The 27,944-nt window shown below is 47.6% G+C and overlaps 10 protein-coding genes across 10 annotated transcripts; 6 read left to right on the top strand and 4 right to left on the bottom strand.

Annotated features, from left to right (window-relative positions):
- Positions 1–156: 156 nt before the first annotated feature.
- On the top strand, positions 157–4,189 carry B0J16DRAFT_287064 (P-loop containing nucleoside triphosphate hydrolase protein; the record flags this gene model as incomplete). The annotated part of the gene is made up of 5 exons (XM_046124126.1): positions 157–255; positions 309–526; positions 585–1,211; positions 1,265–1,691; positions 1,746–4,189. The coding sequence occupies 5 exons, from the start codon at positions 157–159 to the stop codon at positions 4,158–4,160; spliced, it is 3,786 nt and encodes a 1,261-aa protein (XP_045983033.1). The 3' UTR covers positions 4,161–4,189.
- A 1,177-nt stretch (positions 4,190–5,366) lies between these two features.
- Positions 5,367–6,921, top strand: B0J16DRAFT_341504 (uncharacterized protein; the record flags this gene model as incomplete). The annotated part of the gene is made up of 1 exon (XM_046127832.1): positions 5,367–6,921. A coding segment is annotated over one exon (1,501 nt), but the record flags the coding sequence as incomplete, so codon positions are not given.
- Positions 6,922–7,260: 339 nt separating this feature from the next.
- On the top strand, positions 7,261–8,215 carry B0J16DRAFT_372203 (dienelactone hydrolase family-domain-containing protein; the record flags this gene model as incomplete). The annotated part of the gene is made up of 4 exons (XM_046130464.1): positions 7,261–7,390; positions 7,450–7,564; positions 7,617–7,960; positions 8,013–8,215. The coding sequence occupies 4 exons, from the start codon at positions 7,261–7,263 to the stop codon at positions 8,213–8,215; spliced, it is 792 nt and encodes a 263-aa protein (XP_045983031.1).
- Positions 8,216–9,197: 982 nt separating this feature from the next.
- On the bottom strand, positions 9,198–10,344 carry B0J16DRAFT_130131 (uncharacterized protein). Its single transcript, XM_046121749.1, has 5 exons — positions 10,053–10,344; positions 9,948–10,001; positions 9,561–9,896; positions 9,476–9,513; positions 9,198–9,426 (listed from the first exon to the last, which is right to left on the bottom strand). The coding sequence occupies exons 1-5, from the start codon at positions 10,221–10,223 to the stop codon at positions 9,342–9,344; spliced, it is 684 nt and encodes a 227-aa protein (XP_045983030.1). The 5' UTR covers positions 10,224–10,344; the 3' UTR covers positions 9,198–9,341.
- A 349-nt stretch (positions 10,345–10,693) lies between these two features.
- Positions 10,694–12,982, bottom strand: B0J16DRAFT_414744 (uncharacterized protein; the record flags this gene model as incomplete). The annotated part of the gene is made up of 3 exons (XM_046133469.1): positions 10,694–11,720; positions 11,837–12,053; positions 12,106–12,982. 3 exons carry the CDS (start codon positions 12,980–12,982, stop codon positions 10,694–10,696), a joined length of 2,121 nt encoding a protein of 706 aa, XP_045983029.1.
- Positions 12,983–13,271: 289 nt separating this feature from the next.
- B0J16DRAFT_362800 (uncharacterized protein) lies at positions 13,272–16,088 on the top strand. The gene is made up of 7 exons (XM_046129833.1): positions 13,272–13,465; positions 13,514–13,594; positions 13,643–14,223; positions 14,314–14,537; positions 14,582–14,986; positions 15,043–15,365; positions 15,414–16,088. Exons 1-7 carry the CDS (start codon positions 13,321–13,323, stop codon positions 15,995–15,997), a joined length of 2,343 nt encoding a protein of 780 aa, XP_045983028.1. The 5' UTR covers positions 13,272–13,320; the 3' UTR covers positions 15,998–16,088.
- B0J16DRAFT_414742 (Six-hairpin glycosidase-like protein) lies at positions 16,075–17,539 on the bottom strand (the record flags this gene model as incomplete). Its single annotated transcript, XM_046133468.1, has 2 exons — positions 16,075–17,358; positions 17,405–17,539. 2 exons carry the CDS (start codon positions 17,537–17,539, stop codon positions 16,075–16,077), a joined length of 1,419 nt encoding a protein of 472 aa, XP_045983027.1.
- Positions 17,540–18,002: 463 nt separating this feature from the next.
- On the top strand, positions 18,003–19,207 carry B0J16DRAFT_341498 (uncharacterized protein). Its single transcript, XM_046127831.1, has 2 exons — positions 18,003–18,102; positions 18,153–19,207. Exon 2 carries the CDS (start codon positions 18,167–18,169, stop codon positions 18,974–18,976), a length of 810 nt encoding a protein of 269 aa, XP_045983026.1. The 5' UTR covers positions 18,003–18,102; positions 18,153–18,166; the 3' UTR covers positions 18,977–19,207.
- A 218-nt stretch (positions 19,208–19,425) lies between these two features.
- B0J16DRAFT_399149 (ABC-2 type transporter-domain-containing protein) lies at positions 19,426–23,863 on the bottom strand. The gene is made up of 3 exons (XM_046132436.1): positions 23,058–23,863; positions 22,113–23,010; positions 19,426–22,060 (listed from the first exon to the last, which is right to left on the bottom strand). The coding sequence occupies exons 1-3, from the start codon at positions 23,837–23,839 to the stop codon at positions 19,535–19,537; spliced, it is 4,206 nt and encodes a 1,401-aa protein (XP_045983025.1). The 5' UTR covers positions 23,840–23,863; the 3' UTR covers positions 19,426–19,534.
- A 950-nt stretch (positions 23,864–24,813) lies between these two features.
- B0J16DRAFT_372196 (uncharacterized protein) lies at positions 24,814–27,903 on the top strand. Its single transcript, XM_046130463.1, has 5 exons — positions 24,814–25,115; positions 25,292–25,401; positions 25,458–26,295; positions 26,351–27,156; positions 27,213–27,903. The coding sequence occupies exons 1-5, from the start codon at positions 25,074–25,076 to the stop codon at positions 27,490–27,492; spliced, it is 2,076 nt and encodes a 691-aa protein (XP_045983024.1). The 5' UTR covers positions 24,814–25,073; the 3' UTR covers positions 27,493–27,903.
- The last annotated feature ends 41 nt before the right edge of the window (positions 27,904–27,944 follow it).

Genomic DNA, 27,944 nt, shown 5'->3' with positions numbered 1-27,944 from the left:
AATTGTCGATAAGGCAATCTCATTCTTTTCATTCCAGTGCCTTTGAGCATCTACCGGTTTTCTTTTTACACCTACTAATTAGATATTGGTTCCTTTTATACCCTTGACCGGATGACAGCAACATTACAGACAGCAACAACCTCCCAAACACCCAACATGGATCTCGAGAATGAAAAGAAGACTCTTGTCGAGGAACCCACGACAACGACAACACAAGATGATGGAGAGAAACAAGCAAAGATGGGAGATCTATGGGTAAATTCAAGTTGCTCGATACAATAACGATAAAGGAAACTAAAATCTGTCAGCGAGCCTTCCAATTTGCTGATCGTCTCGATATATTCTTGAATATCACATCTCTCATCTGTTCAATCGCGAGCGGAGCAACCATGCCTTTAATGACGATCATATTCGGACAATTCACAGGAAAATTCGCAGACTTTGCTGGAGGTTCAGTAGACACTGACGACTTTAAATCTGAAGTCAACTCCTTTCTGCTCTGGTTTATCTACCTCTTTGTAGCCAAGTTCGTCGCTCATTCTGTTGATTTGAACTGTAGGACTTGCAAACTGACCTTCGAATAGGTTCATCCTCGCCTACATCGCAACAACGTCTATCACGATATCCGGTATTCGAACAACACGAGTACTCCGACAGAAGTTTCTCGAAAAGCTTCTACGAACCGAGATCTGGTACTTTGATACGGCCAACGTTGGGTCTCCTGCAGCTCAGATGACTACCAATGTTACTCGAATCAACCAAGGTATCGCTGAAAAATTGTCTCTCCTAGTTCAAGGACTCGCCATGTTTGTCTCGGCTTTCGTGGTAGCGATCGCAGTCCAATGGAAGCTAGCCCTCATCACACTTACGGTTGTGCCTCTGTTCTTCTTTATCATGGGTATTGGCATGACGATTGCTGCACCCATCGAAGCAAGAATTACGGGTACTCACTCAAAAGCCAACGTCTTCGCACAAGAGGTTTTGGCATCGATCAGGACAATCCACGCGTTCTGGGCTCAAGACAGAATGGTCAACCGGTATCATCAATACCTTAAGGAAGCTCATGCTCATGGTAAAAAGAAGTCGATTCTTTGGGGAATCATGAGCTCGTCAACGTACTTTTGCATGTACTCCGGAAATGCCTTGGCCTTTTGGCAGGGTTTTCGTATGTATCAGAATGGCGAGATTGATTCTGTTGGAACTGTTTTCACGTAAGACCCCAAAGATTACCCATGCCATGGCCATCCTGACAACCAACCTATAGCGTCGTTCTCTCTGCTCTCCTCGCTTCATCGTCGATCGGCCTGCTGTACCCTCAGATCCCAGCCCTTACCAACGGCGCAGCAGCGGCATCCGAGATGTTCAAGATCTTTGACAAGCCATCTCTTCTAGACCCTCTTTCCGACGAGGGCACGGTTCCCGAAACATGCCACGGACATTTACAAGCCGAGAATCTTTCCTTCTCATACCCTTCGCGACCGGATGCACAAGTGTTGAAGGACATAAGCCTGGATATCCCTGCCGGTAAGACTACAGCCTTTGTCGGCGCGAGTGGCTCTGGTAAGAGTACCATCATTGGCTTGTTGCAGCGATGGTATATGCCAGACTCTGGACGTCTATTGCTCGATGGTATGGATGTGTCAACCCTTAATGTCAGATGGTTTCGATCTCAGATGTCTCTCGTTCAACAGGTAGGCGTCAATCAGTCATCACTATTGGGCTCACTCAACTAACACTATTTCTAGGAACCCGTGCTGTTCAGAGGCACCGTATTTGAGAACGTTTCCAGGGGATTCACCGACGCTCAGAAAGCCCTTTCTATGGAGGAGCAGAGGAAGCTAGTCCAAGAAGCCTGCGAGGCCAGTTACGCACACGAGTTTATCAAGAATCTGGAGAGCGGTTATGATACTTACCTTGGCGAGCGAGGTGGCAGCCTCAGTGGCGGTCAGAAGCAAAGAGTTGCTATCGCTCGCAGTGTCGTCTCAAACCCCAAGATCCTACTCCTTGACGAAGCCACCAGCGCTCTCGACCCTACCGCCGAACGAATTGTACAGAAGGCCTTGTCAAATGTTTCCCAGGAACGAACTACACTCGTTATTGCCCATCGACTATCGACTATCAAGAATGCTGACAACATCGTGGTCATTTCCGCCGGTCAAGTTGTCGAGCAAGGTACTCACGATGAGCTTCTCGCTCTCGACGCTCATTACGCTAGGCTCATCCGTGCACAAAATCTCACTGTTGTGGATCACGATAACAAGAAAGAAGTCGTTTCCAAGGAAAGCCCCGATGCCTTCGACACGGATGATACTCTGGAGCGAACCATGACAGTACAAAGTCAGAAGTCCATGGCTTTGGACAAGGCCAAGCCAAAGAATAGATCCATTCTATTATCCATCTTACTGATTGTCAAGGAGCAAAAAGCTCTTCTCCCTCTTATCGTTGTTTCTGCTCTCGGCTGCGCTCTTGCTGCGGCGACGTGGCCTGGCCAGGCTATCCTCTTCTCACGAATTATCACCGCCTTCTCCATTGAGCCCTCTGCTTCGGACGCCAACTTTTACGCCCTCATGTTCTTCGTCATCGCTCTCGGGAATCTGCTCGCTTACGGCATCATCGGGTACATTTCCAGCCACGTGGGTCAAGCGATCTCGTACCGCTACCGCCTTGAGCTGTTCACCCGCATGGTTGGATTGGACATTGAGTTCTTTGATCGAACCGAAAACTCATCCAACGCCCTGGCCTCTATCCTCTCATCGATCCCTGATCACCTTCAGGAGCTCCTTGGTCTGAACATCTTCGTTATCGTTGTGATGCTTGCCAATATCACTGCCAGTTCGATTCTTGCACTTGCATATGGATGGAAGCTTGCTCTTGTCATGATTTTTGCTGGTCTACCTCTCCTAATGGGATCTGGATACTTCAAAGTCCGTCTTGAGTCCAGACTACATGACAGCAACGAGGCACGTTTCCGCGAGAGCGCGAGTCTTGCTAGCGAAGCTGTTTCCGCTTTGCGAACCGTTGCATCTCTGACTGCCGAGAATGACTTTATCGATCAGTACTCTGAGACTCTTTCCAGTATTGTCGCCAAGTCTGTGAAGTCACTCTCCATCTCCATGACTGCATATGCCTTCTCGCAATCAATCGAGTTTCTTGTAATGGCCCTTGGTTTCTGGTATGGCTCGCAGCTCATGACCTCTGGCGAGTATACTGCTGAGCAGTTCTTCCTCATTTTTCTCGGTATTCTTTTCGCGGGTCAATCTGCAGCGCAGCTGTTCGCCAACTTGGGTAGTCTCACAATGGCTCAGGGAGCTGCCAACTACCTCTTCAATCTCCGTGAGGAGACGCGCGTTATTCGTGAAACTGATGAAAACGAGAACAGCGGTCCCGACTTTGACCAAGCTATTTCCGTTGATGATGTCCACTTCAAGTATAAGAACCGAAGCACGAAGGTCCTTCAGGGGTTGAATATGGACATCAGTCCTTCTCAGTTTGTCGCGGTTGTCGGGCCAAGTGGATGCGGCAAGTCAACTTTGATTTCTCTGCTTGAGCGCTACTACGATCCGACCCGAGGTAAGCTATGCGTCGGCCAACAAGACATCAAGAACATTTCTCCTCGGCTTTTCCGTTCACAGATGTCTATCGTTCAACAGGAGCCTGTACTGTACGAAGGAACTGTACGAGAAAACATCTTGATGGGCTTGGAGGATGAGGTTACCGACTCAATCGATGAACGTCTCAACGAGGCAGCCCGCCAAGCGAACGTTCTCGACTTTGTCACATCCCTCCCCGAAGGATTCAACACTCCTTGTGGCGCTCGCGGCGCAGCATTCTCCGGTGGACAACGTCAACGCATCGCCATTGCGCGAGCGCTTATCCGCAAGCCTAAGCTTCTTCTCCTTGACGAGGCAACCTCAGCTCTGGATACTCATTCAGAAAAGTTGGTTCAGGAGGCTCTTGAGCAGACTAGGAAGGAGAGTGGATGCAGTGTGATTGCTGTTGCGCACCGACTGTCTACTATTCGAGATGCGGATATTATCTTTGTGGTTGTTGGTGGACAGGTAGCCGAGGCTGGATCTCATGAGGAGCTTCAAGCCAGAGGTGGAATGTATGCGGACATGTGCAAGGCCCAGTCTCTGAATAGAGAGGCTGGCGATTCATAGATTTCTTTCTTCCCTTCTCTCTCTTTATTTCATCTGTTACATAGACTCTTATATGTTCGATCTAGCTTCAACAATCTGTTAGATACCAATAATTATCTCATTGCTTATCATTTGATCATCTCGTCTAAAGCTTAGGCTACCAAATTAAAGTAGTATAAATGCCTATCTAAGTTGGTATAAGACGACTAGACTATTTTGTCTGTCTTCTGATACCCTGCGGCTCGTTATCATAAAATGATCCACTAATCTAATTTTCTTGATATTGTTTCCGTCGATCAGGGCCTCAGGGGTATACTCGTCATGTTAGCGCACCAGTCAAACTGCCCTGTCGGTATGTTCGGCAAATAATAGGTGAACTATACACATGGGGCTATGTGACAGTATCATACCATTAGTTTGGCGGAAAAGGTTCACAGCAGCAATTGAGCCTATTTTGAAGTCTCCAGGATTCTATCAACTAGCGTGTTGGATGCAGGGGTTCATGTGACAATGGTAAGCTCGAAACGCCCGGCGCTGACTCTTTTACATAACTCAAGTCATCCTTCTAAGGATTTATCACAAATGTGTATTACATGGAGTGATCACGTAGTCTTCCTTTGAGTCGTCACGCCGCACTATATTCTTTGTTTTAGATCCTACGACCAGCCATATCCGCTTTGCCCATCAGGCTAAATTCGATCAACGGATAAGGCCATGAGGTTGTTTTAGAAAATAGCATGAATTGTCACAGCAGAGATCCCTTCCTTATCCGTAGTAATACGGAACAAGAGCTGGAAAAAGAAGGTCGAGGATCCGGAAGCAGGCACCCCGAACCTGGTAGCAGTGGAGACAAAGCCTTTCAATACGACCTTGTTCTGGTCGAGCTTCTCCACACAAAAGTTAAAGGAGCCCAATGCCGGTAGATAGAGTGAGATAAAGTGTGGCTGCGATTGGAACCTGCATTAATTCCCCTGAGGGATGCTTCCGAATTGAGAAGGGTTTACTGACATTTCAAGACAGCTACTTGGATGTCAGAGTAGTAGTAATAGACTAAGAGTGCATGGTTGATCACGACTGACATGGTGCATAATTAATCGGTATCGGTTAGATTAGCCAAGCGAGCCAAGAACCTTGAGTTACCCAAGCAAAAAGTCAATATAAATACAACCGTAAACCTTCCACTTACTATTTAGCCTTCTCCAGTGTCGATCCGCACTGACCATCAAACATGGACTCTTTACCATCTCTTCGACGCCTCGCCGTCGCTCTTCTCTCTCTGACTCCTGCAGTCTTGGCCCAGAACAAGGCCGAAGTCCTTACCAAATGTCTCGACAAAGCCGGTGTCCGCAATGTCATTGACACGGACAGCTCTTGGGCTGAGGAAACTGTCATGTTCCAGAAACGTCTCAAGCCTGACCCAGAGGCTATCGCATTTCCTGAGAACCGTGACGAAGTCGCCGCTTCTCTGAAGTGCGCGCGCGAGGCAAAGGTCAAGGCCAACGCTCTCGGACCTGCGCACTCATTCCAGGGTAATGGCTTCGGAATCCCTGGAAACCTCGTTATTAACATGGCTGCCTTTGACGAGGTCAGTTATGACAAGAAGTCTACCCTTCTCACTTTTGGAGGAGGCACCCACGTTGGCCCTGTCCTCAAGTATCTCTGGGATACTGCTGGTCGCCACATTCCTCACGTCCGTGGTGCACACGTTGGCGTTACTGGGTCTAGTATTGGAGGAGGTTTTGGTACTACCTCGCGATACCTTGGAACCCCTATGGACAACCTTGTCGAGATCGAGTACATGCTGTACAACGGAACCATCGTCAATGCCAAGAAGGGCTCTGACCTTTTCTGGGCTGCTCAAGGCGCTGGTGCTTCCTACGGCATCATCATCTCCACCAAGACCAAGACTCACAAGCCTCAGTTCGACAAGGCCATCAACTTTACCCTCTCAATGGGCGATCTTAGCCCCGAGGCTGGAGCCAAGGCTCTAGTTGCCATTCAGGACTACTCATTGAGCAAGGACTGCCCCGATACCTGGGCTTTCCGCTGGAGCATGAACGCTCCTCCGTACGATGGCACTGGTTACTTTTACGGTAACCCTGACAAGTTTGACAGCGTCATGGCCCCTCTTGTCAAAAAGCTCAAGACCATCAACTCTAACGTCGCGGTCAAGAGCACTGTCCTTCCTTGGTGGGATTTGGAAGTCGCAGTCGCTGGCCCCGGCATGAACCTGCCCAACGGTGGAGCTCTCGGAGGCCGAGCCTTCTACACTCAGTCTTTGACTACCACCACCGACCACCCTCTTACCGTCAAGCAAGCCCAGATCCTCTTCGAGGGTACTACCCTTGCTTTCAACCGTACCGACATGACCAAGTTCGGATACATGGACCTCTGGGGCGGTGTCTCCCGGTCTATCAAGGACAGCGACACTGCCTATGCCCATGGCAAGAACCTCTGGTTAATCCGATGGGATTCCAATGGTATTGGCGCCTACCCCAGTGACGGTATCGCCTACATGAGAGCCGGCATCAAACCCTTCGAGGAAGCTCTTGTCAAGGGCGGTGCTAAACTCCGTGGCTTCGTCAACTATGCTGACACTGAGCTTACCGAGGCGGAATGGAGCTCTCGTTTGTACGACGGTAACTACCAGCGTCTCAAGCAGATCAAGGCTCGTTACGATCCCGAGGGTCTTTTCATCAACCACAAGCAGTCTATCCCCTTGCCTTAAGCAAGACCAGGTACCTGAGGAGGGGAATTATATTTTGTCACGTATATAGTCAATAGCCAATAGCAGTACAAATTCTTATCAAGTTATTGCGAATAAGCATAAATCCAATAAATCTCCGACGCTTGAACCCCGCTCCAGCGTCGTACAGCGGCGTGCATGGCTCCGAGGTTTCCAAGCCAGGAACAGGGTTAGTGAGTCTTTTGCAGTAGCATTCATGACGACAGAGACTTTTTGACCTTGGTCAGCGTCTGGCCTGCCCTGCCTGTGTGTTGATTACGGAAGGGTTACTAAGCTCAACAAAACTTTATATAACTTTATACTTTATATCGAACCCCTCCTCCCACCTTCACGTTCTTTCTTTCTACCGTCTGATTGATTGGAAATCTCAAGAAAATGAAGGTTCTGAACCCAATTACTATTATACTCTCGCTTGTCTCTTTTGCTTCCCCAATCGGGGTCGCAGCGGAAAGTTCGGCTTCCGAGGTTGTTCGATTGAGGGGTGAAGAAATTAAGTATCAGGGATGTCAGTCAGCACATCTGTTTCACGGCATTTATGTACCTTAACTGATTACTTATCGGCAGTGACTCTTTACGTATCGAAGCCTCACAGGTCTCTAGGCTACAAGAAGCCTGGAAGTACAACTGGTGTGCTGCTGTTGACTGATATCTACGGTCTCAAGCTAAAAGAGAACAAAATGTCAGATTTCCCTGGCAATCCAAACTTCTCAATGCATATTAACCTATAGCAGATTGGCCGACAGATTTGCCAAGGAGGGTTACATCACGGTCGCACCCGATCTTTTCAAAGGCTCCCCTGCGCCAAGCGATGAACCCAGCTTCAACGTGACCGAATTTCTTGCCAAGTATCCTCCCAGCGTGACTGATCCAGTTGTTGCCAAGGCAATCAAGTACATCCGCCAGGAACTCAAAGTTAAAAAGGTTGCTGCCTCGGGGTATTGCTACGGTGGCCGATATGTCTTCCGTGAGCTTGATAAGAAGGGTGGCGTAGATGTTGGGTTCACGGCGCATCCTAGTTTGTTGCAGACTGATGAGATTCAAGCTGTAGCGAAGCCTGTCTCTATTGCTGGTGCTGGTAAGCTTATGCAACATGTCAGTTTCGAAAGCTTGTTACTAACCGTGTCTAGCCAAGGACGACATCTTTCCTCAGCCGAGACAGGCAGAGACCAATGCCATTCTCACCAAGATTGGCAAACCTTTCACTTCGACTCTGTACAGTGGTACGACTCATGGCTTTGCGGTTCGTGCTAATGCTTCAGATGCTCAGCAAGCATTCGCCAAGGATGAGGCTTTCTACCAGGCTGTGCGTTTCTTTGAAGCCTGGGACTAGTTGATTTACAATGTTGGGTTTTATGAGACTACTCCGAGTTCTGTATATAACGTTCCTTGCCCCATACATTACATGTACAGGCTATTACAACAAAGCCAGCACAAATTTCATCTATCGACGAAGCCATGCCAAGTGCCAGGTGATATACTCAAATTTGAACTTTATCACTTGCAGTGTCCCCTAAACTTTGATACATGGTGGGTTTGGATACAAAGTCCGGCTTCTATTTTGAGTTTCTTTGAGGGGCAGGTCCGTCAAGGTATCATGCCATGCCACAAAAGCGTCCACCATGTCAATACGCTTAATCGTCATGCAACTTTCCCCGCCGCATGATGGACTGCCGTTTAGTATCCCAGCAAACAACACTGCCTTAGCCTACCTACTATCCAAGTCACCTTGTCTGCGGTCAGTTGCTTCTCTGACTACACCTTCCTATCCTCGAATCTGCCTTCAACAATCTAGCACCCTCAGATCGAGGTTGCTACCGGACATTCACAAGGTGCATGCTTGAAACCGAAACAGAACATCCAACAACAGAGTTCCACAACGGACCAGTCAAAGCGACCTGAGCAGCAACGTCGAATCTCCCAAGAGACCAGCAACTAACATGGCAAAACCACGAACGCCCCTCTTATATAATATCCTTGGCTCCTCTCTGGGTTCTACAGCATCGATACCCGCGACATATAGACTGCTCCCGCCTCCCAGAGAGCGCTCTATCATGGAGAAGGCGTCGGTCTTGACTTATATGCGAGAACGAGAGATTTGGGAAAGGAGGATAGCCGAGGAAGTCGCTCGAGGGTGGATATCCTGGGTATATAACAAATATCAACGCTAAGCCGTTGTTAACATGCTTGATTTTAGGTCTGTGTCAGTGAAAGAGAGTTTCGCTTTATCAAGTACGCATTGCCGGACATTTTATCTCCTAATGTGTTACTAGCAAACCCCAAATATTGTCAGCAAATAGGCCAAGTCAATTTTGGAAATTTAATCAAAGTCCAGACACAAAAAGAAATGTGCGTTCTGTAGGGGTGTTGTATGTGAATTGTCGAGTTTCTGATCTAAATATTTAGAAGCTATACTGTATACTAGACCTCACTGAGTATTTGCAGGTCAACGCATGACGCTACGCAATATCTCTCCTCAAGAAAACAGCGTCTACTGGGGGTTCGTCGTCGTCCACGTAGAATGCAGGTTCCGAATGAATCAGCCTGTTAAGGTCAGTTTTCAAGTCATACAGTTCAAATCAACATAATATACCTGTAGCCGCGTCGCTCATACCAATCCTGGTTAGTAGACTGGAAGAATGTCAGCCCAGAAACCTATCACGAAACTCGCAACTTACACCTAGCTCTGTTCCTGTTTTCTCCTTGTGAAGCTTCTTCTGCATATCCTTCTGAGCAGTATCGAGTGCCAATGTCTTAGCGCATAGCGGGTAATCAATCGCCATGGATTCCACTAGATCCATCGCCGCTCTACCGATACCCTGGCTTCGCAATGCCTTGGAGATGTAAAAAGTCTTGATCCAATAAACTCCTTCCTTGGGAAGGTCAAGGACATCACAGGGCTTCTCATTGGTGTCGTCCAGTGAGATGTGACCGATTGGGTAGAATTTTGTCTGTGACGCCGTTCGTGGCTTTGCTCTGAGAGTTTCGGCTGTATCAACTAACGGTTCTCGCTCCTATATGCTTATTAGATCGTCCTTGTTGTATCTCTGAAATTCAAGTCTTACAGAAGGGAATGCATCCAAATGCAGTTGAAGCAATTCGCGGTTCCCATGGAGGGTCTGACTACAGTTTAGTATAACACGAGGATACTAGACAACCTGCAAACCTACGATCCAGAAGATACACTTTCGTCCTGTAGTTTGCTTCTCTCTCCACCCTTCAACTCGTTGTTTATCCCATCCACATTGCACTCTCTGTTCGTACAGCTTTTTCACGTGCTGGGCCGAGGCGGGGTCCCAAGGGACGAGGACGATTTGCTCTTTTTGAGTTGCTGACGGCATGACGAAAACGAAAGGTTTTGATTGCAGTATTTTTTCATTGACTATTGGACAGATTTTATATAGCTTTCGCGACCAGTTCACAAATGAGAGCTCGCTCTTATACTATTTGAACAAGTGTTAGTTTCTTGGTCACACATGAGTCATAGAGGAGGCTCGGAATACAAGTTTGTCCGCGGCTCCGATCTATACCCCGGCGTGTCCAAGGTCAAGGAAATCCCTCCAATACCCTAACTTGGTTGTCCATCGCTGGATAATGTGAGATCAATATGGCCTAAAAGGTTAAAACAATGTGTAGTTTATGAAATCCAGGAATCAATTACTGTAAGCGAAATCTCAATTGTAAGTTGAGGCATTGGCATAGGTTGTGTCAGTTCGATCCCGACGGAGCCAAGTAGGCTTTCGATATCTAATCATCCACGATTACCCTTTTCTACAACATGGCGTCCTATCTGCCTCTTTGACTCATATACCTATGAGTCGCTCAACGCCTGATCAATGCTTTCCATACCAATCGAAGGACGCATTAACCATCTCTGCTTCAGAGAGAGCCCAGTTCTCGGCACTCCACCATTGACCTTTGATGAAATAGCAAAGACTGAGGTAATTATAAGTAGTTCTGTATCGGGCTCAAGAGCTTGTGGAATTGACACAGCAGCCACTGGAATAAGTGTTCTCTGTCTGACGATATTGGTGTTGGAATCTGGTTTCAGAGGGTAAGCCTCGGCGGCTATCCTCGAGCGATTTAGAAAAGCATCGATCACGACGCCGCTTGTTCCATCTGCCGATGAGATGACTGTTGAAGTTTCGTTTGATAGGTCTTTCCCAGACATGTCAGATGTAGCGTCATCTGGAATTGCAAAGATCGCGTTTTGGCCAAGTATGGCAAACCCCCCCTCGACTGTAAAAAGAGAAGGAATGGTATGATTGCAACGTATACGATGCACCCGGACATGCCAGTCCGGCCACTGGTCAGTAGGTGGAATTAGAACAGTGTCGACAGTTACATGCCGATCATTCCAAGGGAACCATGTTACCTTTGCAAACTGAATGCTCTCTGCGGTGTTGCGATCTGTTGTGCTTGGCATTACTCCAAATGTGACCAATCCAGACTTCCACTTCAGTGCCCATGTTTCTCCGCCGTCTCTACTCAGCGCCAATTGATTATCCGGAGCAATTTGCTTTATCAGCGGTCCTGTGGGAACAGAAAAGCCAAAGGCTGAAGAGTAGGCAAACTTGCAATATTTTGCTTGGTTTGCTTTCATCGGCCAAGCCACGAATTGGCCGGGTGTGATCATAAAGTGGTGGTTCCCAAGCGGATGGTTGCAGAGAATCTGCTCAGGGGCCCGGACAAGTTGACTCGGGGGGTCGAAATGGGGGTATGGTAGTGGTTCCGAGGTCCAGAACTCGTCATCATATGCCAGACCGACTGCTATCAGTGTCTTAAGAGACCAGAACGGGGATTGAGGAGAGTTATAGTCTTCAGCCATGAACATGTTCCTGCTAGTTGTTAGTATTGTGTTGGTTTTGTCTGTATACTCCAGCCCGCGCTTGGGAAAAAGTCACAATAGCTAGTTGTTAGTGGGAGGAGGGATCTGGACTAGGCTCAAGCTTACGGATAAAGCCACCCAATTGTCAAAGTACCATCAGTAGCGAAGATTTCGGATGAATTTTGTGCCCACCATCTCATATGCCGTGTAAGGAAGCCTTTAATAGCCCCCGGCGAATCGAGCGGCTTGGGCATGCTGGGTACTTTGGCAAAGGCCAAGGCACCAAAGAATGCTCCACAAGCAAATCGGTATGTCAAGGACCGACCGAACGGGATAGCAGAGCCTATAATATGCGAGTTAACACGCCGGTCTTGACAGTTTGTTAAGCGGTTTACCTTCTGAGTCGAAGTACCTCCATATTTCGGCACCGAAATCACGGGCCCGCTGTTGGTACATCTCGCACCTCTCCTCGTCTATATCGGCGGCGAACTTGGAGTATAGAAGCTGACTAAATTGAATGGCAAAACTGCCAGAGTAATAGTCCGCTTGTCGTCCCACTCCAATGGAATCGTGACGACCTGTAGAAACAGCCACGCTCCGCTCCTCATCGGCTTGCTCAGGACTTTGCCAAGGTCCGTCGGCTGACCACCCACCGCCAATATAGAACTTGTCTAACAACTGAAGATCGGCATCCATGTCGCCTTGGACTTGAGATAGAGGCACTCCACAAGTCTTGATCAGAGCCAAGTTGCAGAACACACGGAACCATCGCCAATTCGTCGGAGGCATTTCCTTTCCATTGATAGAGCTGAGCCAAGACTTGACATTCGTTTTCTGTCTGTCGTTCAGCGGATTGTAAAACCTGTTCGGGGCTGCAATAAGTGCGAATGCAATCATTTCCGCTTCTACCATTTGCTGACTCATATCTTTTAATTCCCCCCAATATTCGACATGCTCAGGATCTGTCCCAGCTATGAGGCCGTCAACCCATGGTTGGATCAACTCGTCAACTCGAGATGCCAACTCTTTGTTGTTGTTGTTGATAGAATCGTAACCATAGAGTAATGGGGCAACCGCCCACAGAGGGCGAGCGAACCCCTCTAGCTGCGCAGCCGACTCATCGAAATGTGCTCCCGTCGCTACTGGTATTCTAATTGCAGATTTACCTGGTGATAAGTATTTCTTGAGGGGATCAACCAAGGCAATGATTGCTTTGATAAAGTCGTCTCGAGTTTCGAACTGATTATCGGAGAATCCTGGTAACGGAGGCATTTTTGTCTGTTGGTCAGTTTGAAAATGAGGCTCAAAGGTCTCTGTGACAAACATGGTAGTGGTACCTTATAAACCCTACTATCATGCATATCGGAAAACGAGTGGTGTGAGACAATCGCATCTCTTAGGTCGGGCATCGGGTCATTAATCTCCGAAGCCAACGCCTGAAGATGGACCTTCTCTAGAACAACCATTGGTCCGCTTAGGAACCGTTTCCCCATGGGGAAGCCATGCCCAGCTTGTTTTTGATCAGCAAGAAGCAACTCCGCTTCTTCAAGACTTTCCCACTGTTCTTTCCTGCATCTCATTCATCGGGCATCGGGCCAACCGTCAGTCAAATGAATCATCAAAACATACAATCGCCCAGCGCTGGGAATGGATCCACCGTTGCAGATACCGAGGTTCCTTCGTGTCAAGGATGTCGCAGACGTAAACTAAAATGTTCGAGAGATCAGCCTACATGCAATCATTGTCAGAGATTGGGTGAGTCATGGCCAATAAAACACGCAGCGCTTGCACTGATATGTATAGACTCGCCCTGTATATATGATCTGAAGAAGAATAAACCTGGTGTCAAGACTGGAGTTATTGAAGGTCTTAATCGCAGAGTTGGTACGTATTTAAGACTGTATGGCTATCAACACTTTTTAACAAAGTCAGAGGCTCTTGAAAGTACAGTATACGATGGCCCACACATTAGTCATACTGTTCCTCTATCCGACTCTTCGCAAATTGTCGGGGCATTCACCAGCCTCATCCAGGAACTTCGCGGCTTGGTGTCTAGTGCTGGGGGCTCATTGCCATTAGGTGGAGCCAACAATCCCCCAGTTCCGCTTCAGCACGCTACACCGGGAACTGTTTCACTGTCATCACCCAATGAGTCACAGCAACACCCGCGGAAGAGAAGAAGAGTTGACAGTTGTGGTAATCCCAATGTAGAGCTCGGCGAACTGTTGCCGAGCAATGCTGAACTACCGCCGCCAGAACTGCTTGAGGAGGTTATCAATGCATACTTCATTTTAGTCCAGCCCTGGATACCCATCTTACACGAAACCCGTTTCAGAAGCCGCTTTTACAATCGTGAGCAGCTACCCTGTCTTACAGTTCTTCTACACGCCATAGTTGTTGCTGCCATCCGCTTTGTCGACTCTGGTGGTGAGACGCTATCAGAAAAGGAAACTGAGTCATGGATTTCGAAATCCAGGAGCATAGTCCTTTTGTCGGGTATGGACGGCATGTCCGTCGAGAACTTGCAAGCTTTGAGTATAATAGCATTTACTGATGTAAGAGAGGCGACACTCAACTATTGAACCAATCTGACGGGCTTTTAGATGGGCAATGGTGACATGTCAAGGGCTTGGCCTATCATTGGTTCTATCACAAGAATCGCAGAGTACCTACAACTCTGTGTCGAATCTGATGATCGACAGGAAGGATTTCTTCTCAAGCCTCTAACATCTTTACCGCCATCTCAAAATTGGACTCAAGACGAGGAACGAAGGCGAGTCTTTTGGAGCATCTTCGTTCTGGACAGACTATGCTCCGTTATGACAGGGTTCGTGTAACGTCCAAGCTATCGGCTTATGCTAATGATTGCAGATGGAATACTTCTCTGACATCGAACGACGTTCGGCGACGGTTACCCGCCGATGGCGGTCTTTGGCACAAAGAAGAAACAGTATTGACACCTTACTTCGGTATTTGGGATCGATCTGCGGCAAAGATGGGAAATTCCATCGTTTTCCTTCCAGCGCATTATCCAAGTCCCGAACAAGTCGTCACAGAGCCACCTCCTGAGACGCCGTCAACCAGTACTACAGCGACCAAAAAGAATGACAACGTTGACATGACTACTGTAGGTGCTTTTGCATATTGCATCGAGGCAACTGAGTCTTTGAGTCGTGTAACCGCGTATTTCTTGCAGCAAAGGATAAATTTCAAAGATCGTCAGGAGGTCGGGAATTGGCTTACCAGGTTCAAAGAACTGGATCTTCGACTCGTCCAGTAAGTCTTTTCGTGTTAGATCTTTCTGCATTCTCTTGTATTCTTACTGTCCCCAGCTGGAAGATGTTTCTACCTCAAAAGTGGAAGGATTCCAACATTTCTCGACGACCAACAATTATCAATATGGATCCCAACCTTACGTTGGCCCATATAACACATAACTGTTCCATGATCCTTTTGCATCAAGCTATAGCATATCCAGCACCTCGGTGGACTGGTATCGTCAGGATGCCCAGCGCTCATAGCGCCGAGACATGCCAAGTCGCAGCAACGGAGACGGCAACTATTACCCAGAAGTATCTCAAGTACACTCCAGAGACCAGCCCAGTGAACAGTCAGTTTGCGTTCTGTGTCTTTGTTAGCGCTCGAGCATTGCTCGGTAAGTCTATTTCCCAGGTTCCATTGGCTTGTTTTAATGAAAGCTTAGTGCATTGGAGATACTATAAGACAAAGACAACATTGGCTCCTGAATTCTGGGTTTTGGTTGAGAGTCTTGATGCTTTTGCCAAGCGATGGGCGGGGCCGATCCTCAAAACAAAAGAGAAGACCTCGCTCGCTGCTAGATATAGTTCTCAGCTACGTGCTTTGTTTCAGAAATGCACGGAGAACCCAGATTATTCTCCCAATGTGTTGGACGGTTTTGTCACACAGGTGCCCGACCAGACACCTCAGGGAACCAACACATTCCGGCAAAACGAACAAATCGAAGTTTCAACTATATCTGGAACCGTACAAACACCATTCGATATGCGTCCGCCAAATTCACGACTACCTTTCGACCCTACTCAGACAAACATCTCACATGACCAACTCAGCTTTCTGCCACAGATATCACCTACCAATCTGGAACAGAACTCTCCAGACGAGCTATCAGCCATTTCTACTGTTCTGATGGATCAAGACTTTATGCAGTTAGATCGAGTGATCAGTTTTGACGACATGATGTTCACAGCCCAAACTATTGATGATCAGGGGGCTCCGTTCTCAATGAACAATTGGACTTTGGGTTGACGAGCGACAGACCATACTACTTATAATCTTAACAGTTCCCGACTGCGGCTCTGATGGCTTACATCGAGCTCAAATAACTACACAAGACCCATCTTTAACAACCTATTTCCAAATTCGATCAAATAGTAATCCGCATAGACCAGCCCATGGTCCCAGTATCTCTTGTAGTCCTTTGAATTGTGATTGGCCGTAGCGTTTTTTAGGATAGCCTCAAAATGAAGGTTTGGATCTGAGTCTTGAACCTCAAACCCTGTTCCATCAGACCTTAGGACAACCTTGGATTTCTCCTGTGCTAGTGAGAATTCCAGCGTGTCTTTGACGATTTGAATGGCCATGGATCGATACCTTTCGCTAAGTTCAGGAGATCCACTTCCAGCCAAAGCTTGAGAGAGCACCAGCATGCCGTTTGCCGCAATGACACCTGCTGACGAGTCTCTTAACGGAGACGAGGTATCAATGGGAGCGTCAAAGTCCCATAGCGGGACGAAACGACCTTTGGTACGGTTCTCTCCTGGCACAGGGAGCTCAACGCAATCTGGGGAGTTGAGAAGCCTGAAGATGAAATATTCGGCAAGCCCCATAGCTGCTTCAAGAAATTCCGGGTCCTTGGTCCAGTTGTATGTCTGCGAGTATCCGAGGATCCCCCAGGCTTGTCCACGAGCCCAAGTTGAGTTTGCGGCGTAACCCTGGCCAGTTCTCTTTTCTTTGATAGTTCCATTGTTTGGATCAAAGTTGACAACATGGAACGTGCTGTACATGGATCTGCCAACTGACTCGTTGGTTTCAGGTCGTAAAAGAGCTTTTATCAAAGATTTGGCGTGGGTTGTTGCAGCTTCGGCCATTTCGACCTGACCGGTTTGTGCCGCTGCGTAGTACAGCAAGTCCAGGTTGCACATTGAGTCAATGATGACCAGAAAGTCTTCTGTCATGCTTGAGATATCAACGCCATTCTGTGACAGGACGTCCCAAGAGCGAATAGCGCCAACGTTAGAGTTGTATCTGGAGTAAAGCGACCTTGCTGCCGTGATAACAGAGTCGAGAGCATGGAAATCATGCAAGACCTCCCATCGCACTCTCATAGACGGCTGTATCATGAAAGACATATCATGTGTATCTGTTCTTTTGGCATATTCGTGTAGCGGCTCGGACCAGGACTGCCCAGCGGTGATTAACTGTTGTAGAAGCTGCTGCTTTTTCTCGCCTCCGGGTGCCGCATGAGGAAACTTGATAAGACGCTCGATCAAAGAGTATATAGAGCCTGGGAAGAAACCACACGTCCAGAACGACTTTTCTCGAAGAACGTATTTTCCGGTTTCTGGTCCAGTTTGACTAACATATTCAGGATATGCTAGCGGTGGATTCTAAAAAGTGTAAGCAATGTCTTCAAAGTATTGAATTCGATCTTACATTGCTTATTAGACTTGTCTCTGCAACATACAAGATTTTGGCGACAATGTTTTCGTCAAAGAGATCTGATAGAGTAGAGACATTGCCGTTGCTATAGCCATTGGTATGGCCATTAACACCATTATGTATCGCCATGTTTTCCAGACGATTGAGGTTTGTATTCTCTGACTCTATCTTTGAATATCTTAAATATTCTCTTCCTTTTAAAGAAACCTCTGCACTCTGCACTCAGCACTCGTCAGCTGTTGTCTGTATCGCCTCGGGGATTGGCCCGAGCCTTTGTCCGATGCCCGATGCAATTACTCATCATTGTGGGTTTTGGACAATCGCATGCAAATGGGCAAGCAATCTATGGGTCTCAGGGTGAGAAGAATTGGCTCCTGAAATCTTAAAAGGGACGAAATGGTTTAGTTATCCTATCCTAAACTTAGACTAGCATTTGTCATTGTTAAAGACAGATAATCTACTCATTATTAGACGTCGTGTGTGTAAGAATAGGGTAGGTATTACTTACTGTCCAATGGGAACAAGGTCTTAGACCCACAAAAGAAAAACACGTCTCTCACCTCGACAAACTATGAGAAGGAACATTGTCAATTGCAGTCGTTTGCTTGAAATCTACAAAACAACAATCTTAGAAGATGGAAAATTAATCCATTTATGCGACCAATCTCTTCTCGCAACTTTTCCTGTCTGGAGTAAGCTTCCCCGTTTCTGTTAAATGTTTCACGGATAAACTCATCGTCAGTTGTTTTCACAACCATGTTCCCTCTGCTACACCGAAGCCTTGATCGGCCCACGATGAGCAACTCATATCTGGCGTTTACTACCAAAAGGTTCTATGCCATCCCTCCCAACAAATCAGCATTGTTCGAGGAGCACATGAGACGTTTTCGACGGGGATTTGAACATGTAACAAAAAAGGGGAGCGATCACAGAAGAGAAGACCAAACACTCCATGCTACTCCTCAGAACAAAAGAAATGGATTTAAACATGAAATACAGAAGGAGAGCTGCCATAACAGAACACTGAAAAACAACGAAAATGTTAGAAGGAAAACTTTCAAAACAGATAACAAGAGCACAACATCGTCACCCCCGTACCGAAGAGGGCCAAGCTACCACGAGCCACCTGATGTGTCAAGATGGAACACCCGGGACGATAGAAAAGCATTCGTCGATGGAGTATCTCATGTTTTCCCGAAATTCAAAAATATGCAAAGCAAAAAAGAGCCAGTCGATGGAGCGGCAGACAAGAACTCCCAACCTCTCCTGAAATCCAGTAGCCTGTATAACAGAGGAGCATCTGTCGAGGAAGCAAACGAGAAGAGCAAAGTTCGGGATCGCACAAAAACCAACAAAAAGGACGAAATCAGAGTCAAAGAAATGCTTGACAAACGAGGATTTATCGACATCGAGGGAACGTTCGTCGAGCTCCCAAGAACTCTCTCCCATAGAAGTGCGGCCAGTGCGGAAGGCCGCCAGCCGGGTATAGAAGACCCTAGAGCCCAGGATAGTACCTATGTCATAGCAATGGCATGGGGTGGAAGAGAACATTACGTTAAGAAATGACGAAAAAACACTCTACTAGGATGTGCAAACTTGCGACAGACCAGCAGCCAAGATGAGGAAACTAGACAGGCTGAAACTTGATCAAAGCTGGAAATACAATGGAGAAAACCATAAACTTGCCTGCTAAGGATGGTAAAATATAGCAGGCATAAGGTCATCTCTAACACGGGGTTGGAAGGTTCCTACAGCATGTAATTTACAACAGAAATAACTATAAATTCTCTAACCTGACTCACTATCAATTGAGAAATTCCGGACATCGTGAGATATAGCGTATTTAACTTTTCCAAGAGCCTAAAGGTTAAGTATCAAAGAAACCCAAAGGTGGTAGAGGAGATCAAGTATGCCAAAGACTCAAAACTGACTTGGTTTTAGAGTCTGGAGATCGAACGCCAAGTCACAGACCATTATCCAGCGATGAAGCGTAGTCAATTAACACGAAATCCAATTTTCTATCAATTATAATGTCTATCTATACTGAAGCGATCTAGTCTATTTTACAGGTTCTATGGTAAATCCAGAGCAAAGAAACAAGTATTACCAACAACTCCAGACGCCCTACTCAGCTTTCTTTGAAGTCTTGGTCCGGAGCTTCATTAAAATGTAAACGAGAGCATACGAAGAAAAGACAAATGCAGCAGTGATACCGGCATTCCTCCAACCATACGAGTACTCCTTGATGTTGAGGGTACGAAGATAATCCTCACCCTTGCTGTACGAGCACACCATGCACTCGTCAGTAGCATCAGGGTTGATCAGCTTGCTTGGGACTTGGGTGAGCCACTCTGAGAGGTACTCGCCACAAGAAGTGCCGTTGGGAGGACTGAAACGAGCCAATTCGTTTTCCTTGCAGTTGACATCAGCAGACCAAACGCTGAATGTCAGCATGCTGCTCATGAGGTAGTTGAAGGGGTTAATATAGTATAGCCAGTACCTCCAAAAGGCCTGTATACCGAAGTAAGGAACTAGTACGCCGCAAAAGCTAACTAACACGGTAATTACCAGAGGGTTCACGAGTGACGCGAAGACTTCGTTCGGAGCATAAGCTGCGATGAATTGCCCTATACCGGTATAGATGAATTCGTAGCATAACATGACGAAAAAGGTACCTCCTGCGCGAGACGAGACATCTGGAAATCCAACTGTGTAGTACCAGCATACATAGTAGATGACGGCGCAGATGATGAGGTAGGGGACTTCAGATACCACTAGGCCTGTAACAAAAGGAGCCCAATGATACATCTTGGACTTCTTCTCACGTGTCTCAAAGATGTCTCGTCGCTGGATAAACAGTGGCTGAAGCTGGGCCATTACGCCTGGAGCGACGAAGATGAAGTTGAAGATGGTGAAGAGCTTGAGTTGAAGTTCAGCGACTGATGAGCCAATCTGCCAGAATGTAAAGCCATTGAAGAGAGCTGAGAAGATATGAAGGGCGATTTTGTTATTAGTGTAATCGCAATTCCGATACAAGGAGACGTTCATTCGATGTGTGACGAGCTTGGCCTGCTCCCACAAAGAAGTGGCGAATTCATGGCCATCGTCGGTGGTACCGGGAGGTTTAGAGGCAGCCTCGGTGATGATGTGATCAAGCTCCTTCTCGACGGCAGCGTGCTCAGGGGATGAGAGCCACACCTCATTCCAGTTCTTGCCTTGGCTAAGATGTCCAGAGACAACATCAATGATGAACTCAGCCGGGTTAACGTCCTTTGGACAAGGTGCTCCATAGCGACCGAAATAACCAGAAACAGTCTTCGCCTGCTCGCCAATGTCACCAAAATACACAGTCTTGCCACCCTTGGCGAGAAGAAGGAGGGTATCGAACTGAGAGAAAAGCTGGGCCGAAGGCTGATGAATGGTAACAAGAATAGCCTGACCAACAGCGGCCAGTTTGCGTAGGAAACGGACGGTGTTGTAGGCAGATTGACCATCAAGACCAGATGTAGGTTCGTCAAGGAAGATGAGAATACTTGGCTTGGAGACAAGCTCAACACCAATGGTAACACGCTTACGCTGCTCAACACTCAGTCCCGCGCCAACCTTCCCAATCAGGGTATCCGCAATGTCGTGCAGTTCAAGAAGCTCGATGATTGTGTCGACATACTTCAGCTTCTCCTCACGTGGGGTATCACGACTCTGTCGAAGAAGAGCCGAGAACTCGAGGGCTTCGCGAACGGTAGCGTAGGGCTCGTGGACGTCAAGTTGCTCGCAGTAGCCGGCGGAGCGTTGGAATGATACTGGCAGAGGTCGACCATCGACCATGATCGAACCACGGACAGTGCCATCTGTCTTGCGCTGGGCTAGAACATCAAGAAGGGTTGTCTTTCCAGCACCCGAAGCACCCATGAGTGCACCTAGCATACCGGGCTTAACCCAGCCTTGGACATTGTCGAGAAGAGTTCGGTCCCCGGATGGGGTCTTGACAGTATAACTGAGGTTCTTCCATGTAAATACCGAGGTGTTACGGACGAGAGCTAGGCTGTTGTCAGATTCGTCGCCAGAAACGACACCGCCATCCCGGCCGCTAATCTTCTTCTCTCCAGAGGCTTGACCCTCTTCATCGGATTGACGAAGGGCGGCGGTAATATGAGCATTTTCGCGTGGAATTACCAACGAAGGACCGTCTTCGGACGATGCATGCCACTTGGTGGTGAAGTAGATGGTAATAGCGACGAACAGGAGCCACCAAGCCCAGATGATACCGAAGTTCCTCCACAGGTGATCATGTCCATAAGATAAAGAGGCCAAATAGTCATCACCAGTCACGTAGTTCTGACCAGGGCGAGCACCACCTACACCGGCGCAAGCTTGATGATCGCCATCGTTGAACCCCGGCCCACTGGGAACAAGGTTGTTTCCAACACAGGGGATAATCTTGCCATGGAACTCGTTCGATAAGAGGGCGTCGAAAGCATAGGCCAGAGGGTCTATCCAGAAGATCCACACAAACCAATCATGCATCAGCGGCTTCTGGATGAGATAGCCAGAGTACATGATTGTGGCGGTGATGAGAAGACCGGAGACCTTGGAAGCGGCATCGAAGGTGTTGAAGGCGGCGCCGACAGCTCGGAAGAGGGCGGTTATACACTGTTGGAATCTGTTAGTAGAGACTCTTAACAATGATTCAGGATTGGCTTACAATTGTGGTGGCCACCAAGATAACCCAAAACGTAAAGAAGTGGCTGGCAGTAGCAGTAAGACCAACCATAAAGTATTCAACAACTGAAAACGTTGTGACTTGAGTTAAGATGATTGGTATGTCAGCGGCGATCTGTGCAATACAGAACGCTGCTGGATGATACATAGCAAACGACTTATGCTTAAGAAGCACGGGACGCCCAGTGAACGAGTCCGTAACCTCGGACATTGATACCAGTGAGTTGGATAGGAGGGCAACGAAGACAGCGCCGGACTTGATGAATAGGCCGCTTGAGTCGTTGGAAGCGTTGTAGAAGAGGGAACCAGCGATGAGAGCTTGAATAATCATAGAGATCTGCTTAATGAAGAATGTGGGCTTGTCTCCGAGGACAATCTGATACTGACGAATGACACATGCCTTGGTCTGTTCGAAGAAGCCAACAGTCATGGGACTGTTGTCGGAGAGCTTCTTATCCTTCGATTGGCGGACACCTTCTTGAAAGAGCTTGGTTCTCTCCTTGGCGACGTCAGATCCAGGATAGTCATATTCAGATCGCATTCGTTCGTAGATAGGCGACTTCTCGTACTCGACTCGGAGGGCTTCTGCAGTCCGCGGAAACCGGTTCTGAAAATCAGGACGGATCTGTCTCTCCGTGGGAACAGTCAGGCCAGTCAAGAAGTCTCCGATATTAGCCCCATGCTGACAGATAAACCCCATGCTCTCCATGAAAGGTTTAGCTTCCTTGAGAGGACCGTAGTAAACTTGCTTTCCTTCATCGAGAAGGAGGACTTTGTCGAAGAGGTCGTAGATACCGTTACCGGCTTGGTAGAGGGTGACGATGGAGGCTAGGCCCATGACATCGGTCATTGCTCTGATGGCCTTGGTGTATTCCAAAGCACTATACTAGGTTAGAAGGAGAAGGAATGGGTTCATGGGCATACTTACGTGCTTGCGTCTAAACCTCGAGTAGAGTTGTCCCAGCAAAAGACTGAGCCCTGGGTAGCCAAAGTTTCGATGATTGAGACGCGCTTGCGCTGCCCACCCGACACGCCACGAATAAAGGCATCGCCAACCTTGGTGTCGATGGTATCTTCGATACCCATGGACTTGAGAAGGAAGTCTCTTGTCTGAGTTCGTAGTTCTTCGTGTGAGTTGACACCCTTGGGTAGTTGAAAGGGGAGTTTGAGGCGTGAAGCGAAATCCATGGTCTGGCCGACGGTCAAAGCAGGATAAAATACTTCTTCCTCAGTGTTCATGACAATCTGACCACGGTATGTCTTGGCTTCTTCGGCTGTCATTGAGCCGTAGAAAACGTCGCCTTTGACACTGGCATAACCGCGCCTCTTGTTGGCGATCATATTGAGGAGAGTAGTACACCCAGAGCCAGGACGGCCGAGAACTAGAAGCATTTCTCCGGGCTTAACGCAGCCATGGCTGTTGTCGAGGATGGTCTTGAGCGGTGACTTTTGTCGAGACTCTTTGATGAGCTTGGGAATATTGTATTGTGATAGAAAGTTTTCGTGGATCGCGGCGTCAGCGGCGATGACATCGACAGTGAGGTTTTGCCATGTGACTCCAAGTTCTCTATCTGGGAAGCCGGAGGATCTGTCTCGTTCTTTGTAGGCGATGACTTCAGACTTCATAGCCCATTCGGTATCATCGTGGGGAGTTTCCTTGAGGGGTGTTGGTTCATAGACCGTTTGGGAGTCAATGCTGTCTGACTCCATGGTAAAGCAGTTTGAAGAAACAAGGACAAGAAAGAGAGTGTTTTTGGAGTTGATACAGCATAATAGATTAGACGGAAGAATGACCGTTTTAAAGAAATGCTCTCAGTATTTGCTTCAGACGTTGACAAACATGGCGGCCTTTTTCGGTGTCCGACAGAAGCAATCGGACCAATTGAATTAGTGAATCGGAGGATAAGCATTGTTAGTGAAGCGGAACCTCGATCCACTTGTTCTTTTAGATCGACAAGACCCTGGAATAAGAAGTTTCTAAATTGCGAGTGCGAGCGGTAATGCCGCTTAGTAACTCGGAATGGTAGACAACTAAGAGTGGGTGGTTGGCAGGGTTTGGCTGAGTCGTTTACGTAGGGCATTTTCATGGGAACGGCGCAGTCAAATTCAGCCGCGTCAACAGAGGTACACAAATGTAACACAGTCTTGTTGCTTTGAAAAACTGAGCAGAATCAATTGACTGCAATGCAATGGGTTGTATGGACAATTCCCCGAGATCGACATTCACATGGTAACAGTTACGCGGAGCCCGCCTTTAGACTTTAAAGACGGACTGATTACAACTGCGAAGACCGTCATTAATTAATAATATGACACAGATCTAGTTACAGTTTGCTATTCATCGGTATATAGATCCCGACTGCCGCGCTCCGATGTAGCATTCGTCTCGGATGTACGGGTCACCAACTTGACAGCGGATAGATTAAAAGACAAGACAAGAACTTGTAAATCAGATAAATGGTCCGGAAGTTTTGGACATCAAAGACTGCCGCTTACTGATGCTTTTAGTGTGTCTGTTCCCTGTCTAGCTTCAGGGCATCCTTGTCTTGTCTCCATCACTATCCAATCCTCGTCTAGCGCTGACGTTTTTGCTGTGCTTAATCAGCGGAAGCTTCTTTACCCTTGTTATCAATAAACTTCCGAGTCATCCTCACTCGGACATGTTTTCCATCCGACTTCATTTTCAGACACGAGGTTTTATGACGAGCTGGACAGAATCTACCCACACTAGCCTGAAACGACTTTTTCATCCATTGGCATCTAGTCTAGAAAGCCACTGTGGACTTCCATACCCAGTTTTGGTCTTTCAACCGTTTCGTGCTTGGTTCCGTTGTGGAACTCAGAGCGGCTCAAACAACAATACCTACATCAAGTTCCGCGTACTAAGCAATCTTCTGTCACTGATTCTCCCGGTTTACTCGCTTTGGGTCTCTGTTGCTTTACTATGGTCCAGAAAAAGGCATGCGACGCTTGTCACAAGCGAAAGGTACGTACAGACCTCGGATTTACTGGCTCCATATCTTCTCTCTCAATGCAATGCTGCCGAGCCTTGTCCAAATCGATCGGGGACATCTCTTGGCGTCCCTGCTCTTCGCCTCCATGCAGCTGATGTTACCCTAGAGATGTATCATATCATGTCATGCAGTTGGCTAAAATCGATAGATTCAATGTGATTCGGTAGATGATTCACCCTGCAATTGGTGTCAGCACCATAACCTAGCTTGCACATTCGATCGTGTCAGGGGCCGTAGAAAGCCAGCAGCCAAATCAAGGTTAGTTTCACTCTTGGTACCCAGAGCAAAACCCGTCCAAGCTAACCTGATAGCAGGTCTAAACAGTCGTCTGAGAATAGCCTTGCAGAAAGGTTGAGACGAGTGGAAGAAGCACTTGCCCAAACACTTGCCAGTCAGAATACAAAGCCTTTTACTCCCACTCCACTGATTGCAGAGCCCCAAACCGATCTAGATGTTCAAATGATGGAGTATGGTCATCGACCAGCCCAGGCGACGAACGAGCCTACACCCTCACCTTTCCATTATACCCCCAGCTCTATGGAATCTCCTATGATACCCCAAGAATTGCCTACTACAATTCCGGTTGCGTCCCCTCTTGGCTCATCACCTAGCTCCGTCTCCTATGGTCAGATTCACTTTGGTGGTTGTCACTTTGGCCATTTCAGCCAGCACAATGGAATGCCCCTTCTCTCCGAAGAAGGTAAGCAGTGGATCGCTTCTAAGACGGGTGAGGAAGTTCTATTCGAACCAGTGCCTCAACCAACCCATATGACACCCCCAACATTGCCAGCAGAGTATTTCAGAGACTCACAGGACCTGTGGGCCCTTCCTGATAAGGCTGTTGTTGAAACTGTATTCGATGTATTCGCCAACTCGTCCTTTAGCTTGGTATTTCCAGTTGTCGATCGTGTGCTCTTCCAAAGTGTCATTGACTTGGCCTATTTGAACCGGCCTGTCGAGGTTTCTTCATTGGAGCATATGAGTTGTAAGGCTTGTGTCCTGGCTTTTGTGTCTATCATTCCTCTCTTTAAAGCTTCTTTACTCGGTTTACCGGCAGTGGATACTGATCTATGCGCCGTGAAGGCTCGGTATATTCTGACTGATATTCTAGAGGGAGCAAGTCTTACCACACTTCAAGTGGCTTTCATGCTGGTCAGTATTACTTCACACACTAAACACATGTCTATGGCTACTAACCTGGATCTAGAACATGCATGAGATCTTCCTGGGAAGGCTTCGCTCGGCTTCAATGTTCCATGCCATTTCATGTCGCATGGTCTTTTCTCTTGGCGGTCAGAACTATACCGCGCCAAAGCCTCACGAGGGCCCTCTTACTCATTCTGAGCGGGGGCGACGCCAGATCAGACTCCTATTCTGGCTAACCTATATCTTTGACAAGGACATTGCTCTACGAACAGGACAGCCTCCCTTGATGTCTGACGATTACTGTGACCTCACTTTACCAGAGAACTATCTTAAATGCTACGAATACCTTCCCGGGCTAACCCACAGTCTTTCTCCTGAACTCTCTGGTGACAACGGTCTGACACCACATCTCCCAGGTGACCCCCGTCTCAGCCACATCAAAGAGAGGACCAGTCGCCTGCTTTATTCAACACAAGCCGCCAAGAAAACACCTGCTCAACTTCTCTTTGACATCCGCGACCTTGATCATGAGCTAGAGAATTGGAGACTTTCTATACCCCTAACCTTTCGACCACAACTCTCTATCTCCAACGAGTCTCAGGTCACTGTTGAAGGGATGCAACTTCCGCGTAGCATGCGGGCTATTACCCTTCATCTTGAGTACCATCATCTTATGACTACTATACATCGTGCCAGCGGGAGATGTATGCAGCGCCCTGAGGCTGAAGACCCAGTGGATGAAGCGGGTTGGGCATCGACTATCGAATCAGGCGTTGAATCAAGCATCGCACTTGCGCTGGAAGCCAGTCGTTCAACGCTTGTGTACTTGAAAGCAGCCTTGAATGGTCTCGCTGGTGAAGCTTTCTGGTAAGCAGATACACCTTACATGATACAATATGAAGCCCAAACTAATCGCATTCCAGGATCGTTGTGTTCTACCCTACCGCCGCCATGATCACCATCTTCTTCAACATTCTCATGCATCCTCTTCATGGAAGAGCCGTGGCAGATCTTGAACTTCTTAGATCAGCTGCCAACTTGATTTGCGAACTCCCAATATCCCGTCTAACATCCCGCGAGGTAGCTCACACGAAACTTGTCAACGAGTTCGCTACGGAGCTTGTCCGTCTAGCGAAGAGTGCGATTGCGAAAGCCAAGGAATTCGATAAAGAGCTCGAAACGCAACCACGAACCGACAGATAAAGGTAGACGTGACATGATGTTGCAACAAGGTGCTTTTCATGAGGAAATGTGGTATTTCGATTCTTGGACCACCATGTCTTGAACATTGAGCTTCCGATTGAGCGTATGACTTGCTGTCAACATCACCGGAACCATAGTTCCCTATTATGAATAACACTCTATGGATATCTGAACGAAGGGAAAAGGATCTTTGGGACAGAAAGGCTTTGTAGATGCGTTTTGAGCTTTGCAAAAGCATGAGTTGTATAGGAATAAGATCGTTGTTGGCGCCTTTGCTTTTATTGAGACTCGGGGCTATGATTTACTCTAGGAAGTGATGATATACTGCAGTAGATAGAGGATTGCTTCGTAAAGGCAAACGAGGTGATAGATAGATTCAGTGCTAGATGTAATAGATAATGTGTATCGAATGGTCACATAACATATGGGCTTACTCAACTTCACTTCGGATT

This window comes from Fusarium flagelliforme, assembly GCF_020744385.1.
Source record: "Fusarium flagelliforme strain FIESC 12 MPI-CAGE-AA-0113 chromosome Unknown B0J16scaffold_4, whole genome shotgun sequence".
NCBI classification, from domain to species: domain Eukaryota; kingdom Fungi; phylum Ascomycota; class Sordariomycetes; order Hypocreales; family Nectriaceae; genus Fusarium; species Fusarium flagelliforme.
Note: the sequence above shows the minus strand (reverse complement) of the source record. Positions and strands in the feature narration are given on the sequence as shown.

What these genes read in the sequence shown, in the direction of transcription:
- B0J16DRAFT_130131 (XM_046121749.1), bottom strand. Translation starts at nt 10,223, where the DNA reads ATGCCGTCAGCAACTCAAAAAGAGCAAATCGTCCTCGTCCCTTGGGAC. An exon ending in AAACAGGAACAGAGCTAGGT is followed by an intron (nt 9,514 to 9,560) that starts GTAAGTTGCGAG and finishes ACATTCTTCCAG; the next exon opens with TCTACTAACCAGGATTGGTA. An exon ending in TATGAGCGACGCGGCTACAG is followed by an intron (nt 9,427 to 9,475) that starts GTATATTATGTT and finishes TGACCTTAACAG; the next exon opens with GCTGATTCATTCGGAACCTG.
- B0J16DRAFT_362800 (XM_046129833.1), top strand. Translation starts at nt 13,321, where the DNA reads ATGAATCATCAAAACATACAATCGCCCAGCGCTGGGAATGGATCCACC. An exon ending in CTGGATCTTCGACTCGTCCA is followed by an intron (nt 14,987 to 15,042) that starts GTAAGTCTTTTC and finishes TACTGTCCCCAG; the next exon opens with CTGGAAGATGTTTCTACCTC. An exon ending in TAGCGCTCGAGCATTGCTCG is followed by an intron (nt 15,366 to 15,413) that starts GTAAGTCTATTT and finishes ATGAAAGCTTAG; the next exon opens with TGCATTGGAGATACTATAAG.
- B0J16DRAFT_341498 (XM_046127831.1), top strand. Translation starts at nt 18,167, where the DNA reads ATGTTCCCTCTGCTACACCGAAGCCTTGATCGGCCCACGATGAGCAAC.
- B0J16DRAFT_399149 (XM_046132436.1), bottom strand. Translation starts at nt 23,839, where the DNA reads ATGGAGTCAGACAGCATTGACTCCCAAACGGTCTATGAACCAACACCC. An exon ending in CGAGGTTTAGACGCAAGCAC is followed by an intron (nt 23,011 to 23,057) that starts GTAAGTATGCCC and finishes AACCTAGTATAG; the next exon opens with TGCTTTGGAATACACCAAGG. An exon ending in TCTTGGTGGCCACCACAATT is followed by an intron (nt 22,061 to 22,112) that starts GTAAGCCAATCC and finishes AGATTCCAACAG; the next exon opens with TGTATAACCGCCCTCTTCCG.
- B0J16DRAFT_372196 (XM_046130463.1), top strand. Translation starts at nt 25,074, where the DNA reads ATGGTCCAGAAAAAGGCATGCGACGCTTGTCACAAGCGAAAG. An exon ending in ACGCTTGTCACAAGCGAAAG is followed by an intron (nt 25,116 to 25,291) that starts GTACGTACAGAC and finishes TAAAATCGATAG; the next exon opens with ATTCAATGTGATTCGGTAGA. An exon ending in AAGCCAGCAGCCAAATCAAG is followed by an intron (nt 25,402 to 25,457) that starts GTTAGTTTCACT and finishes ACCTGATAGCAG; the next exon opens with GTCTAAACAGTCGTCTGAGA.